Genomic DNA, 13873 nt, shown 5'->3' on the forward strand with positions numbered 1-13873 from the left:
CTGTTATAAATTTATAAAGAACTTGACCATATTTTTAAGTTGAGTGGTTCCAATGAACAAATATTTCCAAAGCACCTGCATATGTCCTATACTGCCTCTTAAAATGCGGCGTATACTGAGAGGAATGAGACATGGCCTCATCTTTAAAGCCATTTACAGTATATTAGAGAAGAATATATAAGCGAGGAGTTACAAACGTCTATTCCTACGGCAGCCAAGCAGGAAACAGAAATGAGTGAAACAGGCCAGTAGGGAGGTGGCAAACTGGATAGTACCTGGCTCTTCTAAAGAGAGAAGCTGTAACTCAGTTCCGGCCTATGTTTACCGAGTGGGAATGGGGACTCAGTGTTGCCAGATATTCCAAACTTCAAAAGAAACTAGAAGTTTATCATTTTATATGAAACCTGCTGTTTAAAAAAATTTTTTGCTGTGATTGCCAGCTGGTTCAAAAATGCTTAAAATAGTCTTTCATAAAAGCAAAAGATGTTTGCTAGCCACTTAAGTCCTGTGGTCCACCCAATAGTGACTTCTCAAACATATAATTAAAATGCTATACATTTAGTGATAGCAATGTGTGCAGAGTTCACAAAGAGTACAAATAGTGATTAACTTGGCTCAGAATGATTTCTAAAAAGGCTTTCTAATTACTTTCTAGTCACTTCTCAATTCTTTAAGCACTTTTTGTTTTTTTAGAATGAGTAATTCATTTACCCTGGAGAGCTGGATGACGCTGAACACGTCTCCCTTGTCTGTTAAGTAAATACATGTTTGGTAAATTCCACAAGTGAGCCTTTGGAATGTGTTTTGACAGTTTTGCCCATTCAGGTTTTCTGCTGCTTCATCTCCTGGCTTTTTTTTACAGGCTTTATTGAATTGTGAAAAAGGGATGTCCTTCCTGCTGCTCAAGTCTCATTTTATAGAATAGAATGGATTCATTCTCGTTTTTGAATGAAGCTATAATTAACATGGTTCCTTTTGTTTAACAACCTCAATTTACATAGTACCTGCTCATTCCGGAGCGTCATTATTGCTAGCACAGCTTCATTGACTGATGTCTGAGGGCTCTGGGAATAGTGTTTGTTAATTATCTGCAACAAACCAGGTAACTAAGGGGAGGTTCTGCTACTATGACTTTGATGAAAGTAGCACTGATGATTTTTTTAATTGCTTAATGATAGATTTGATCATCTTAAAGCAAAATAGAACACATACTCAGCTACTGAGAAGGTAGTGTTAAATCGTAATTGCTTATACACACACACGTGCGCGCACACACACACGCGCACGTAGGCCCTGCATGGTCTCTTGCTGTATTTCTTTAAGAATGTATTAAGTTTACCTTCAGTCGATATGAATGTGTAATTTTTTTAATAATGTCATCATCAAAGTGCCTGTAAATATTTTATAGTACATAGTAAATGCTAATGTCCTCAGAGGCCAAGCAGTACTGTATGAAGCAGTCTAATGTTGGGGACTTAGGCAAAATGGAAACAATATGATCTGCTTAAAAGCATTGAAGTTTCTATTGTTTTGGGTTTTTTAAAACGTTGTTCTTGGGGCGGGATGGGAACACATCTCTGGGCCTAATTTGGCCCCGTGCTCTAATTTCTCATGTGCTCTCTGGAGAAAAGGAGGCATTCAGTGTTTAGAGTGACTGAATTCTAATTTGTTATCGTTGTTGTTGTTGTTGTCGAGACAGAGTCTCACTCTGTTACCCAGGCTGGAGTGCAGTGGCACGATCTCGGCACACTATAACCTCTGCCTTCCGGGTTCAAGCGATTCTCCTGCCTCAGCCTCCCAAGTAGCTGGAACTACAGGCACGTGCCACCATGCCCAGCTGATTTTTGTGTTTTTGCTAGAGACGGGGTTTCATCCTGTTGGCCAGGATGATCTTATTCTCTTGACCTCGTGATCCGCCCACCTCGGCCTCCCAAAGTGCTGGGATTACAGGCATGAGCCACCGCGCCCGGCCCAAGTTCTAATATTTTAAAGCCAAGGGGCACTAAAGATCATCTAGTCTAAGATTCTCATTTTACATTTGAGGAAACTGAGGCCCAGAGAAAGGGAATGTTTTACCTAAATCAAACCCCAAGTGAATACTTCTTGATTTCTTTGAGTGTGTCTTAAAGACAAGGGAATTTGGAGATCATTTTAGAGATGGTTGTATTTCTGCATTCTCCAATACAGTGACCACTAACCACGTGTAGGTACTGAGCACTTGAAATGTGGATAGTGCTACTGAGGAACTAAAGTCCATTTTCTTTATTGAAGTTTAAATAGCCCCATGTGGCTAGTGGGTACTGTATTATATTGGAGAAAGAAACTCAGAAATTAAGCTTTTTATCCCTAATTTATTACAGCCTACCTTAAATCAATATGCTACTTTACATATAACTCAAGAGCCAGTCAACAGTATACTTCAGTTTACCTCCTCTTCATCTTTCGTGCTTTGGTTTTCATACATTTTGCTTCTCCATATGTTATCACTATTTTTATTTTAAACAGTTAATTACTTTGAAAGAATATAAGATAAAAATAAATGCTTTTATTTTTATTTTCTTATTTATTTATTTTTGAGACAGGGTCTCACTCTGTCACCCAGGCCGGAGTGCAGTGGCACAATCTTGCCTCACTGCAACCTCCGCCTCCTGGGTTCAAGTGATTCTCCCACTTCAGCCTCCCAAGTAGCTGGGACTACAGGCATGTGCCACCACACACAGCTAAGTTTTTGTGCTTTTTGCTAGAGAACGGGTTTCACCAAGTTGGCCAGGCTGGTCTCGAACTCCTGACCTCAAGCGATCCACCCTCCTCGGCCTCCCAAAGTGCTGGGATTATAGGCATGTACCATCACCTGGCTAATTTTTGTATTTTTAGTAGAGATGGGGTTTTGCCATGTTGGCCAGGCTGATCTAGAACTCCTGGCCACAATTGATTCACCCACCTCAATCTCCCAAGGTGCTGAGATTACAGGTGTGAGCCACCGCACCTGGTCTGCTTTTATATTTATCCACAGATTTACCATTTCTGGTGTTCATCATTCTTTCTTGTACACCCAGGTTTCTATCTAGTGTCATTTCCCTTGAGCCTGAATAATTTCCCTTAATATAACCTGTAGTTTACTTCTGCTGGGTAATATTTTTTGCTTATCAAAGAATATCTTTATTTCACCTTAATTTTTGAAGGCTATTATTGCTGGATATGGAATAATCGAATGACTTTTTATTTTTTCTTTTAGCACCTTGGAATGTTGTTCCATTGTATGTTTGTATTGTTTCTGATGAAAATTCAGCCTTCATCCTTATTATTGTTTTCCTGAATGTGTCTTTTTTTCTGCTGTTAAGATTTTTTTTTTTTTTTTGAGAGGAAGTCTAGCTGTGTCACCCAGGCTGGAGTCAGTGGTGCAATCACAACTCACTGCAACCACCGTCTCACAGGTTCAAGTAATTCTCCTGCCTCAATCTCCCGAGTAGAGTCGCTGGGACTACAGGCACCCACAACATGCCCAGCTAGTTTTTGTATTTTTAGTAGAGACAGGGTTTCGCCTTGTTGGCTAGGCTGGTCTTGAACTCCTGACCTCAAGTGATCCACCTGCCTTGGCCTCCGAAAGTGCTGGGATTACAGGCATGAGCCACTGCACCCAGCCAAGATTGTAAATTTATCTTTAGTTTTCAGAAATTTGACTGTGACATGACTAGGTGTGGTTTTTATTTCTCTTGCTCAGAGGTTCTTAAACTTCTTTGATCTGTGGATCGGCTTTTTAAAAAACACAGATTGGAAAAGTTTGACTGTTAGTTCTTCAGATATTTATTCATAAATTTTTATGTCTCTAATAATCTCTTTTTCTTGTAGTCTAATAACATGTATGTAAGACCCACTTGTTATAACCTCACAAGTTATTGATGCTGTGTTCATTTTTTAAAAATCGTTTTCCTCCTTCAGTTTGGATAATTTCTATTAACTATGTTCGTGTTCAGTGATCATTTATTCTGTAGTGAAGGATATTCTATTTGGTACACCTAGTGAATTAATTTCAAATGTTATATTTTTATTCTAAAATTTTATTTGGTTTCTTTTAGAGTTTCCATTTGTTTCTTGATAAATTCATATTTTCAGCAATTATGTTTACCTATTCCTATAAATTATTTAACACAATTATAATAGTTCTAAAATCTTCATCTGTTAACTGTAGTGACTAGGATCTATTGGTCTACTCATATAGGTGTATTTTCTCTTGATTATTCTTTCCTGTTTTTTTTGCATGTCACAATTTTATAGTATTCCATACACTGTATAAAAAAGAACAAGGGAATCTGAAATATAACATCCTGGGTTTGTTATATATACAAGATAACATTTTACTCTTATCTTGTATTTAGATAATAGAAGGATCTGATTCTCCCAAAACTTGAGTTGGTGCTGAGCTGAAGCTATAATAAGATTGGATTCATCCATGATTAGTGCACTTCCAACCTGTGTTCATGCTGCTTCTTACAAACAAACAAAACATATTGTCAGTGTTTGAGCTGGGAGTTGGTTGATCTGCAGTTTCAGATATTTTTTGGTTCACCTTTAGACTCAATTCTGACAGCGTCTTAAAATACAAGCGCACAAGAATGTGTGGGAATATGTGATTTCTCTTTACTGACTAGCTCCACCTTTATTCTCTCTTATTTGGCAAATTTGAAGATTTGGGGAGAAATATCAGACCAAGCAATTTGTTTTTGTGTTTAGAGTTCATCTAGATTCCATTCTGTTTTGTAAGCCTACATCATCATTTAACATTTGACTGATTTCTCTCATCCCTATAAATTCTATCTATGGCAGGCTCATTCTCAGAGCAGGCACTTGCCCTATATCAAACTTGGTATCAAAGTTGCCATACCTGTTCGCTCATACACAAAGTACTTGTTTCTCTCTAGAATTCATCAGAGCTTCTTTGCATCTACTTACTTCCTCCAGAAAAGTTTAGTAATTATTTTGTCTGGGTTTTTCTTGTTTCTATGGGAATGGTCATTTGCATCTTTCTATGGCATCTTTCTACATCCTAACTGGAAGCAGAAGTTCCTCACATGTCTTAGGTTGTCAAATAATGAAAGATGTTGAAAGAACTCTCTTTCCATTGTTGTATTTTTCCAGATATCAGGAATTCAAAAGGCTCTTCATGCCCAAGTAACATCAATACAGAGGATAACCTAGCTATTCAGGGCATGAGAGCAGAGTCAGTGCCCAGGAAGCTATGCTACATGCCGAAGAGTGACTGATCCAACCACTCCGTGATCAGATCCCTCCTGAGAAAGCTGTATGTGAATCCCTCTGCTTCCTGAAGCAGCACGTTTTCTACCTTTATTAGATTCCGTGGCCAGAAGTTCCCAAGTCATGTCCAAAATTCAGCGCTCCAAATTGTGAGGACATATTACTTCAAGGTTTTTCATCTGGTTGGTGTTCTGCAATACACATATGAAAACACATGCTTCAGTATAGCTCTTTTGCAGAACTCCTGCACTTCACAAAAGTCCCTGTATGCAAACAATAGTTGTGTAACTGTGAATGCCTTTTATCTGCTACTAAAATTGCTGGTGAAGTTTTCAAGTGCCGGAAGATACCCTTACCTTCTCTTAGTCCTTGAAAGAAGACCCAACTTGCTGTTTTCGCTTTTTAAAATAATTTGTTGGAAACCACATTCTTAACAAGGTTTATAAAAAGAAAATTAAATAAATATAGGTGTGCTGAGGAATAATCACTGTCTTCTGGAGAGTGTCTTGCATTTTCCACAGTGACTACTTTTTAAAAATATTTTGAATGTATCAAATGGGACATTTCCTAGTGAATTAGATTTGAGGCTCCTTCCCTTTCAGCCAGTTTATAACATGATGTGAGCTTCAGTAAGTCCTAACTTCTTACAGAGGATATTTTAATCTGCTCACCTCCAAAATACAGGTCTTATAAGTTGTTTTTTTTTTTTAAAAAGGGGTTCATTCATATTAGTCTTATGTTACACTTATACTGTTGTTCAGATGGTATTATTATTTTATGAGTGGAGAGACGTGATGCTTTCAGTGATACAAGTTCTTCAAACTAAGTCTTATTTTCATGATGTCAGGCCAGTCCTTCAGGAGATATCTTGCTAGATTTGAAGTTACCTGCTCCTTTCTCAATTTCTTTATGGGACAGGAAAGTATTCAATGGCTATTGTGTATATCTTCCAAAAGATTGAAAAGCAAAGGAAATGTTAGCCAAAAACCCTTTTGCACATGTGTTTATCTATAAAAAGGGGCTATGGATCAAGGATATGATTGATTCTGGGTAACTGTAAAAACGAAAATTCATTTTATGTGTTTGAGAACTCTACTCCCAGGATGATTCCCAGGACCACTGTGGAAAGGAGAGAAGTGCAGGAAGGAGCTCTTCCTTCCAGGAATTCATTTATCATGCTCGTACTGACATGGAGAATTCCAGCATACACCGTCAGTTTTCATTGCCTTGTTATGCTTCCCATTGTTTCTTAATCTCAAGAAGACCCTCACAGTCAACAAGTACACTATTTATAAAATTTATGATTTCTCAAATTAGTTCAAGAGCAGCAGTATGGCTGTTCCATTCTTAAGGCACTATGGAAAGTAAAGAACTAAAAATTTAAATCTCACATCTGCCGTTGGCTTAGGCCTCTGAGCTTGTGTTCTTTCTATTACGGTGTTTTTGGTGAATGCTTACCTCTTCAGTTAAATTATTCAAGAAAAATAAACCTAAGAGTGTTTCTAATTATTTAATGAAATAATCGCCAAACCAAAGATAGTCTGTATTAAAAATAATCCCTCTAATTCGTTGTCTTGATTTGTTTTGGTTCGACTAGAAGAGTGGGCCCCACAGTGGAAAAGAAAAACCACATAACTTTCTTTACATGAATTTTTTTTTTTCATTCCATAATAGTTATCACTGTAATATATTTGGCCTGAAATTTTCTTTATTAGAGCATTAAAATGGAAGAGAGCAAGCAAGAAATGAAAAAAGAATTGTGTTTCCAACAGTGCATGGCATTTGGGTGTTAAGACCAGGATGCATACGCTCTTGCCAATATCTCTTCTCTTGCTAGATCGAGGTAGTACTTGGGATGCTGAGCTATGTCTGGGGAGGCAAGGAGATTGTGAGAGTGGTTTATAACTCCTGAAAAGACCCAGATCTTTACTTCTTGTTTGTTGATTCCTTCAGTAGCAGACCGTAGGTCCACTCAGAGTAGAGTTTTCTCCTCAGCGAACCTGATAGAATGATGAATCTATTACCTGCTTTCTGATGTCAACTTCTCCAGTGCTACACTGGATGGACTTTAAGAGCAAGAATAGGTCACAAACCTGACACATACTTTAATTCTTTTATTTATTCATTCTTTCCACAGATACTTACTGGGGATACGATACTGGCCACAGACACAATAGTAATAACCTATTTCCTCTTCGTTTTAGATTACATGTTATAATACCATCAATCTGAACAGGAGAAAATATGATATAAATAGCATTTTGCTGAAATAATTGCAGTGTTCATGGTGCTCATATATGTTAAAGGTTTTAAGTGAAAAATGAATTATAATTGCTATATTATGTTGATAAAAGAAATCCAATGTAACAGTAATAACAGTATGACAAAATTGAATATTGTCGTGCAAGAAAAGAAAAAAATTCAACTTCAGTTATTTCCTCCTTCTCCATTATTGATATCATCTTCCACTGCTGTGATGCTTCCACTGGGAGCCACATATCTTACCCAATTTTACCTTAAGGATAAATTGTATGGGGTTAATAATAAAGAGCTGAAATAAGTCTAAGAGGAGCTACTATACTGAGAAAGAATGTTAAAAATGTGTATGCTGTCAAAAATATATTTATGCTAGTGCATGTAACTGTTTCCTATGAGTTGGATTTTCTGTCATGAAAGGAATATGCAGTGCTTTTTCTAATGTGCCTTGAAACACAAACTCTTCTGATAACACTTGTCTGTAACTCTTCTACGACACTTCTTTAACTGCTTAATCCTTACTGCTGGCCTGGAAGCTCCATGAGTGCAAACACTTGATGTTGTTTGCTGGCCATATCCCTGGCACCTGTACCTGGCACACAGTGGGGACTCAATGATTCTTTGTTGAATACTCTGAGTCTTACGTGCTATTTCCTGACATGCCTTTATATGGTACCCTATAGCTTCCACAACATTTTTACTTAGGCTATCTCGTTGGATCAGAACATCAACTTGGTGAGAAAGGCAGGACAGAAATTTTTTCCTGTGAATAAAATTGCAGCTCAAGTGGGCTACAGCAGGACTAAGATAGGAGAGTGGCAAAGTCATAATAGCCCATTGATGTTCTTGATTGAATGATGATCAATCAATCATCATTCAATAAATGCTTATTATTGTTGTAGGCCAGTCACTGTGCTAAATATTGTAACTGAATTACCTTATTAAACTCTTACAACAAACTCATGATATAGTACTATTATTATTAATATTCCCATTTATGGATAAACTGAGGCACAATGAAGTTAGCCACACAGCTAGTAAGGGCCAGCACTGGGATTTTGGCTCAGGCAGTGTGAGTTCACAGCCAAAGCTCTCAATGTGGCCTAACTACTGCTCTACATTTTTAGGGTGTCCTTTAAAAAAAAGCCTAGCAGTGTACATGTATGAGCCAAATAACTAGCATGGTGACTTCTTACTGACTTCATTAAATTATTTCTTATTATTATAATAGGTGCTTGTTTGAATGCTTCTATATGTCTATAAGCCAGAGATGATTGTTGTTATAGGTATGAGTAAAGAGACAATGCCAAAGGGAAAAGGAGAGAGAGATGTAGAACAAGGTAGTCAGATAGGTTGCCAAGATTATAAGAGAGGCATCCTTCTAGTATGGAATAAGGCACCTCCCAGGTAATGGGGAATGAGTCTGAAAACGATTTATTCAAGGCAGCTGGTTATTTATGAGGTCAAGCCATACCTACTGTCTTCTAAAAGGGTCTGCAGATTGGAGAAGAGACTGCCTAGTGTCAACCAAATAAGATGATCATGGCACGGGAAAACCTCATTAAAACTCAGCAGTATGGCTTTTTAATGAATGTTCTAAATTGCCTATAACAGTATTAGGGTTTCAAAGTTCTGGGGTGAAAACACTGTCTCCAGCATGAGCTCTCTTCTACTACTTGAGAAGGAATGCACCTCACCTTGAGTTGACTCAAGTACCTACAGCTGCTGATAACACATTAAATGAGCCCTTGCCTTGAAGAGAGCAGAAGCCTAGAGACAGTTCACTACCAATAAGCATATGTAGGTGAGCGTATGAGGATTACTTGTGCAGGGCGAATACACTAAAATTAAAATTGTTCTAAATGGAGTCTGACATACATGTGCAAAATGAAAGGGGAAAGGGAGAGCAGAATCATTAACATTACTTATAACCTGTAAAAACCAACAGCTAAATTCCATGATGACAAAATAGACTAATGGACATCAGATCTCCTCCACCTTTGCTGACATTTGCTGGAGTGGCCTGGGCAAGACATCATCTCTAAGTCATTATTCTCATGTTGGTTATGTTCTATAGGTCAAATATCTAATTATACCTTAGATAAATAGACACATTTATCAAATACTGTTTATATTTTTCAAATACATGAATTGAAATACGTGTCTAATGTATAATGCATGCATGCTACTTTAACATTTTATGTCATTTGGGTACTCCTGAGAGTTATTCTCATGTGCACTCCGAGTCATTTTTCCTTACTCAGATTTTCTTTTCCATAGAGCAAATTGGTCAGGAGATGTTGGAAAACCTTAGTCATGACAGAGAAAAGATACAGCGAGCACGTGAAAGAGTAAGTACAAGTGATATAGTTTTTTCACATATTCAGTAAATGAAGACATAAATGAAAGGCACTGGGACATAAACAGTAGCAATTAGGTAGTTATATGTATCTAAGGTGAAAGAGGGTGTAAGGTCTGTGGAAAGGAAAAGAAAGAGAGTGACATGGAGCAAATAGCAGCCGACTCTATGTCCCCATCCCAGAATGCTCCCAGGTGGGTATTTTATTTACTTCTTATAGAGGAGAAGGTCACTGAGGGAGATTTTGGAGTATGTTCATCTTTTAGAGTGAAAACTATAGAATTATTGGTGGTCATCTTTTCTCAATTCATATTATTTTTATGTTTTTAGGACTGCACATTCATAAGTTGGAGATGAATTACCAAATGTTTATGAAACTTTTTCAGCCTGTGCTTTGCTTTTATATCCGGTTCTAGTATCCAGCTTAAAGCTCCCAAGATTACCTCTCATGTGTCATTCTCCAAATATAAGAATTTTCCATGTTTGTGTAGCTGTCAGAAATGTATTTATTTTTGTATATTTGAACATTTTTATTGTTTGGATTTTCTACCGTGAAATAAATTGTCACTTGCCATGCACTTTAGAAATAGTCTAATTGCATGAACTTTTGTTTTGTTTTAACATTGCTGTTCTTCTTGTAGCTTCGGGAAACAGACGCTAATTTGGGAAAAAGCTCCAGGATTCTGACGGGGATGTTGCGAAGGTAAGAGCAAGGTAGGGACCCATCTTTCTCTCTGTCTCTTTTTAAAACTATTATGTTTTCATTCAATTGCAACGGGGCATATTACATGCTTTTAAGCTTCTGCTCTTAGTGCCCTGTGTCAGGACCCGTTTGAAATAATAAAGCACTGATATTAACTCTTGTTTGGACAGGGACACATAGTAACTCAGATTAGAGAGAAGGCTTGAGCTAGGGGGGTAACCTGAAGCTATGGAAAAAATTAGGGTTAGACATGAAGTGTTTTTTCATAGCCTGAGGAAGGCCCCATGGCAGGAGCAGGCTGATTTTATTTTCTATTTTGATGGCCTCCTTCTTATGGAGGGAATGCAGACCTACCATTTTCAGGAGCACAGTTGCTGTTAGTTTTGCTCTGTGTTGCCTTGTTTTCATTTCTTTAAGTGACACGGTTTGGGGAAACATTTCTGTTTTATGTATACACTGAAAGATGATTTATAAAACGTCAAGATTATCTGAATAATATGTGCTAACAAACAAATGTTCATGTTTTATATGTGTAACTCAACCTTGATTGATGAAAAATATGCTAAATAGTATGAGAAAATAAATGAATGAATGCAGGTAATGTTCTTATAAGTACATTCAGCGCAAAATTATTTCACATTCAGAATCTACCACATAAGAATATCATCTAGCATGACTGTCAGTTTGGAACTGTGGATAGAAAAGTGAATGAGAAACATTGAGAATGGCCTCTGGAATAGCTTAATTAGAATTTTTAAGAAGGAAATCTTTATAGTTGATACTATAAAGACAACCATCTAAAAATAACTAAAGTCTTCTTTGATCACGTATCCATATACAATAGTTTGCTAAAAGTATGTTTGCCATGTTACAGATTTATTACATAAGAATCAATCAAATGTCTAGTGGTTTGGTCTTCAAGACTGTTAAGATTTTTCTAAGCAGCCTGACCAGTAGCAAGCTTAAAGTTCCTGGGACATTTCCAGCCAAGGCTGGCATAATATGACATTCCTCCTCATTTTCTTGGACCCTGACTCCCAACTCAGAATCATAAGCCATCAAATTCTCTGATTAAGAGTACTAGGTAAATGGCCTAAGAAAAACTCAGAATTCAGAGAGAAGGGTAGTGGTGATTGAAAGGAATGCTTCAGTGCCTATAGACAATAAAAAAGAAAGGAAGGGGAGGGAAAAACCTCTGTTGCTTTCCTGGGAGGGCTCCTGCGTCGTGAGCTGTAACGAATATTCTGCATATGTCTCCATTTTGTCAAATCTCATTAAAGAGTCCTCCTGCTTTATGTCAATTGAGCTGTCCAGAAATCATTCATCATTTTTAGTGTAAAAAAAATGATGTGGTTATTTAAATAATATCATATTAATGTTAAAGTTCAGCTGTCATTTAATGGTATGGCTTAATCAGATGTAGCATTTAGGAAAAATAGTTTATGCGGGCTCCACGTGGCTTTCAGGTTGGCAGATTCAAATAAGGATTTATGGGTTTCGAAACCAATGTATTTCTGTCCATGTTTCTGCTTGATGTACCTCACCCTTTAGTGCAGGACACTGCAGACAGTTATTTCAACAAATAAAGCATCTCCTCATATTGTGTTTGAATAAATTTGCAAGTCATTTAGAGAGGGTGAAGCACAAACAACTTCGGCAACCTTTGACTGGGCTTTCTGTAGGGAAATCATAATAACGTGGTTGTTTCAGAAGCCTACGGAAGAAAATTACTCTGGTGAAATCTACATGAGGTTCTCTTTGTAAGCAAACTCAGTCAATCACTGACTCATCTTTTGGGATGTGTCTAGAGTATGAACAGAAATAAAAATTCCCAGATGGACATCACCTTGCTACATCTGAACCAAGGGTACGCTTAAGTCCACCTGTTCATATGCATGACAATGTTTTTCACTAGGCACAGCTGGGATCTTGGTATCAGCCAGGATATTCAGATATTTTCAACCAATGCCTTGACCTGGCAATGGTCTCTGGGGACCAAATGCAGTGGTGGTTTTGTTTTAGTTTCTAATTACTGCCCCATATGATATACAATGTATTTTGGACTTGGGAAAAGGTACAAACATTTTACCAACCTCTCTGCTTCATTATTTTGGTTATCTCATGGAAAAGCTCTCTGCAGAGAAATAGAGGCAGGGTTTATGTACCAAAGCCTCTTATTGAATGCTCTGATTTTGCTTTCTCTGTTACATCCCTCCCATTCATTCATATGGCTTTCGCTTCCAGCCCTGGTGAGCTTGTATTTCAGAAAGAAAAGCCACATTCTCTTACTATTCTTCTTACCAAAACTGCATAGCTATGTCATGTGTCAGCAAGCGCTTCTGATTTAGGAAATGCTATGATATTGAATCGTGCTCATCTGCCACCTTCACAAATGTGTAAAAGAAATGAATGTCCTCATTGTGCAGTGCGAGCATTTACCTGCATATAACATAAGCTTAATTATTTTCATATGATGAATTCTGTGTGACTGAAAATAGTTAAATATTCTGTAGTATACCAAACCAAGGAACTGCTTTGTTTAAAAGAAATATTGCAGGTTATTTTTTAATTCTTTTAAACCTTGATTGTTCTCAGATTTGTAACGTGAACAAAAATGGCTTGGCATGGCTCCTCATTTGAGCCATTTTACGTATGGTCTGTTGTGAAGACAGGTGAAAACACTGTTCCATTGGTACCAAGATCTGTGCATATGTCCACTTGATTATCTGTAAAACTGACCAAAAGGAGTTGGGGAAATCAAAATGTGTAAGCAACAAAATTAAGTTTATAAAATCCAGCAGCCACTAAATAATCATCTACCACTCGTGCTTTTTTATCTTTTTTTAAACTTCAAATAAGATAAACATCTATTTCCTTCCTTCTTTCCTTTCTTCTTTTCTTTATTCTGCTTATTCATTTCCTTAGTAAATATTTACTGTCTGTACGCCAGGGCTGGGGATCCTGAAATGAACCCAATTTTATCCTCACTTTCACAGTACTTTAGTGTAGTAGAAGACATATGCATAAAAATGTACCATGGAAATTCACAAAATTAACAGATTCTCAAGGCATCTATTAAAGATTCCACAACTCCAGTTAGTCCTTGCTGGTCATTAAAAGGGACACGAGGAAAACAAATAACTAATAAAAAAAAAATACGAGTTAAATGGCTATAAAGCCAACATGTTTGGAAAAAAATAGAGAAATAGAAAATGGCATATGGAATCATTACAAACAAATTTTGAAAAGAACTAAGGTATGCAAAAAAATTGACATATAATATGTAATTTAGTGAGATAGCA

At 37.2% G+C, this 13873-nt stretch overlaps 1 protein-coding gene across 11 annotated transcripts in view; it reads left to right on the forward strand.

The window, feature by feature from the left end:
• VTI1A (vesicle transport through interaction with t-SNAREs 1A) overlaps positions 1–13873 on the forward strand; it is a 500904-nt gene that overhangs the window by 210170 nt on the left and 276861 nt on the right. For 6 of the 11 annotated variants that reach the window (XM_050804418.1, XM_050804419.1, XM_050804420.1 and 3 more), the window contains 2 exons: positions 9790–9860; positions 10510–10571. In XM_050804418.1, coding sequence (XP_050660375.1) covers positions 9790–9860; positions 10510–10571 — 133 coding nt within the window. Of the gene's footprint in view, positions 1–9789; positions 9861–10509; positions 10583–13873 lie in introns of all 11 variants that reach the window. The other 5 variants (XR_007728823.1, XR_007728822.1, XR_007728824.1 and 2 more) reach the window with 1 other exon arrangement.

The sequence above is a fragment of the Macaca thibetana genome, chromosome 9 (genome assembly GCF_024542745.1).
Source record: "Macaca thibetana thibetana isolate TM-01 chromosome 9, ASM2454274v1, whole genome shotgun sequence".
Classification (NCBI taxonomy): Eukaryota; Metazoa; Chordata; class Mammalia; order Primates; family Cercopithecidae; genus Macaca; species Macaca thibetana.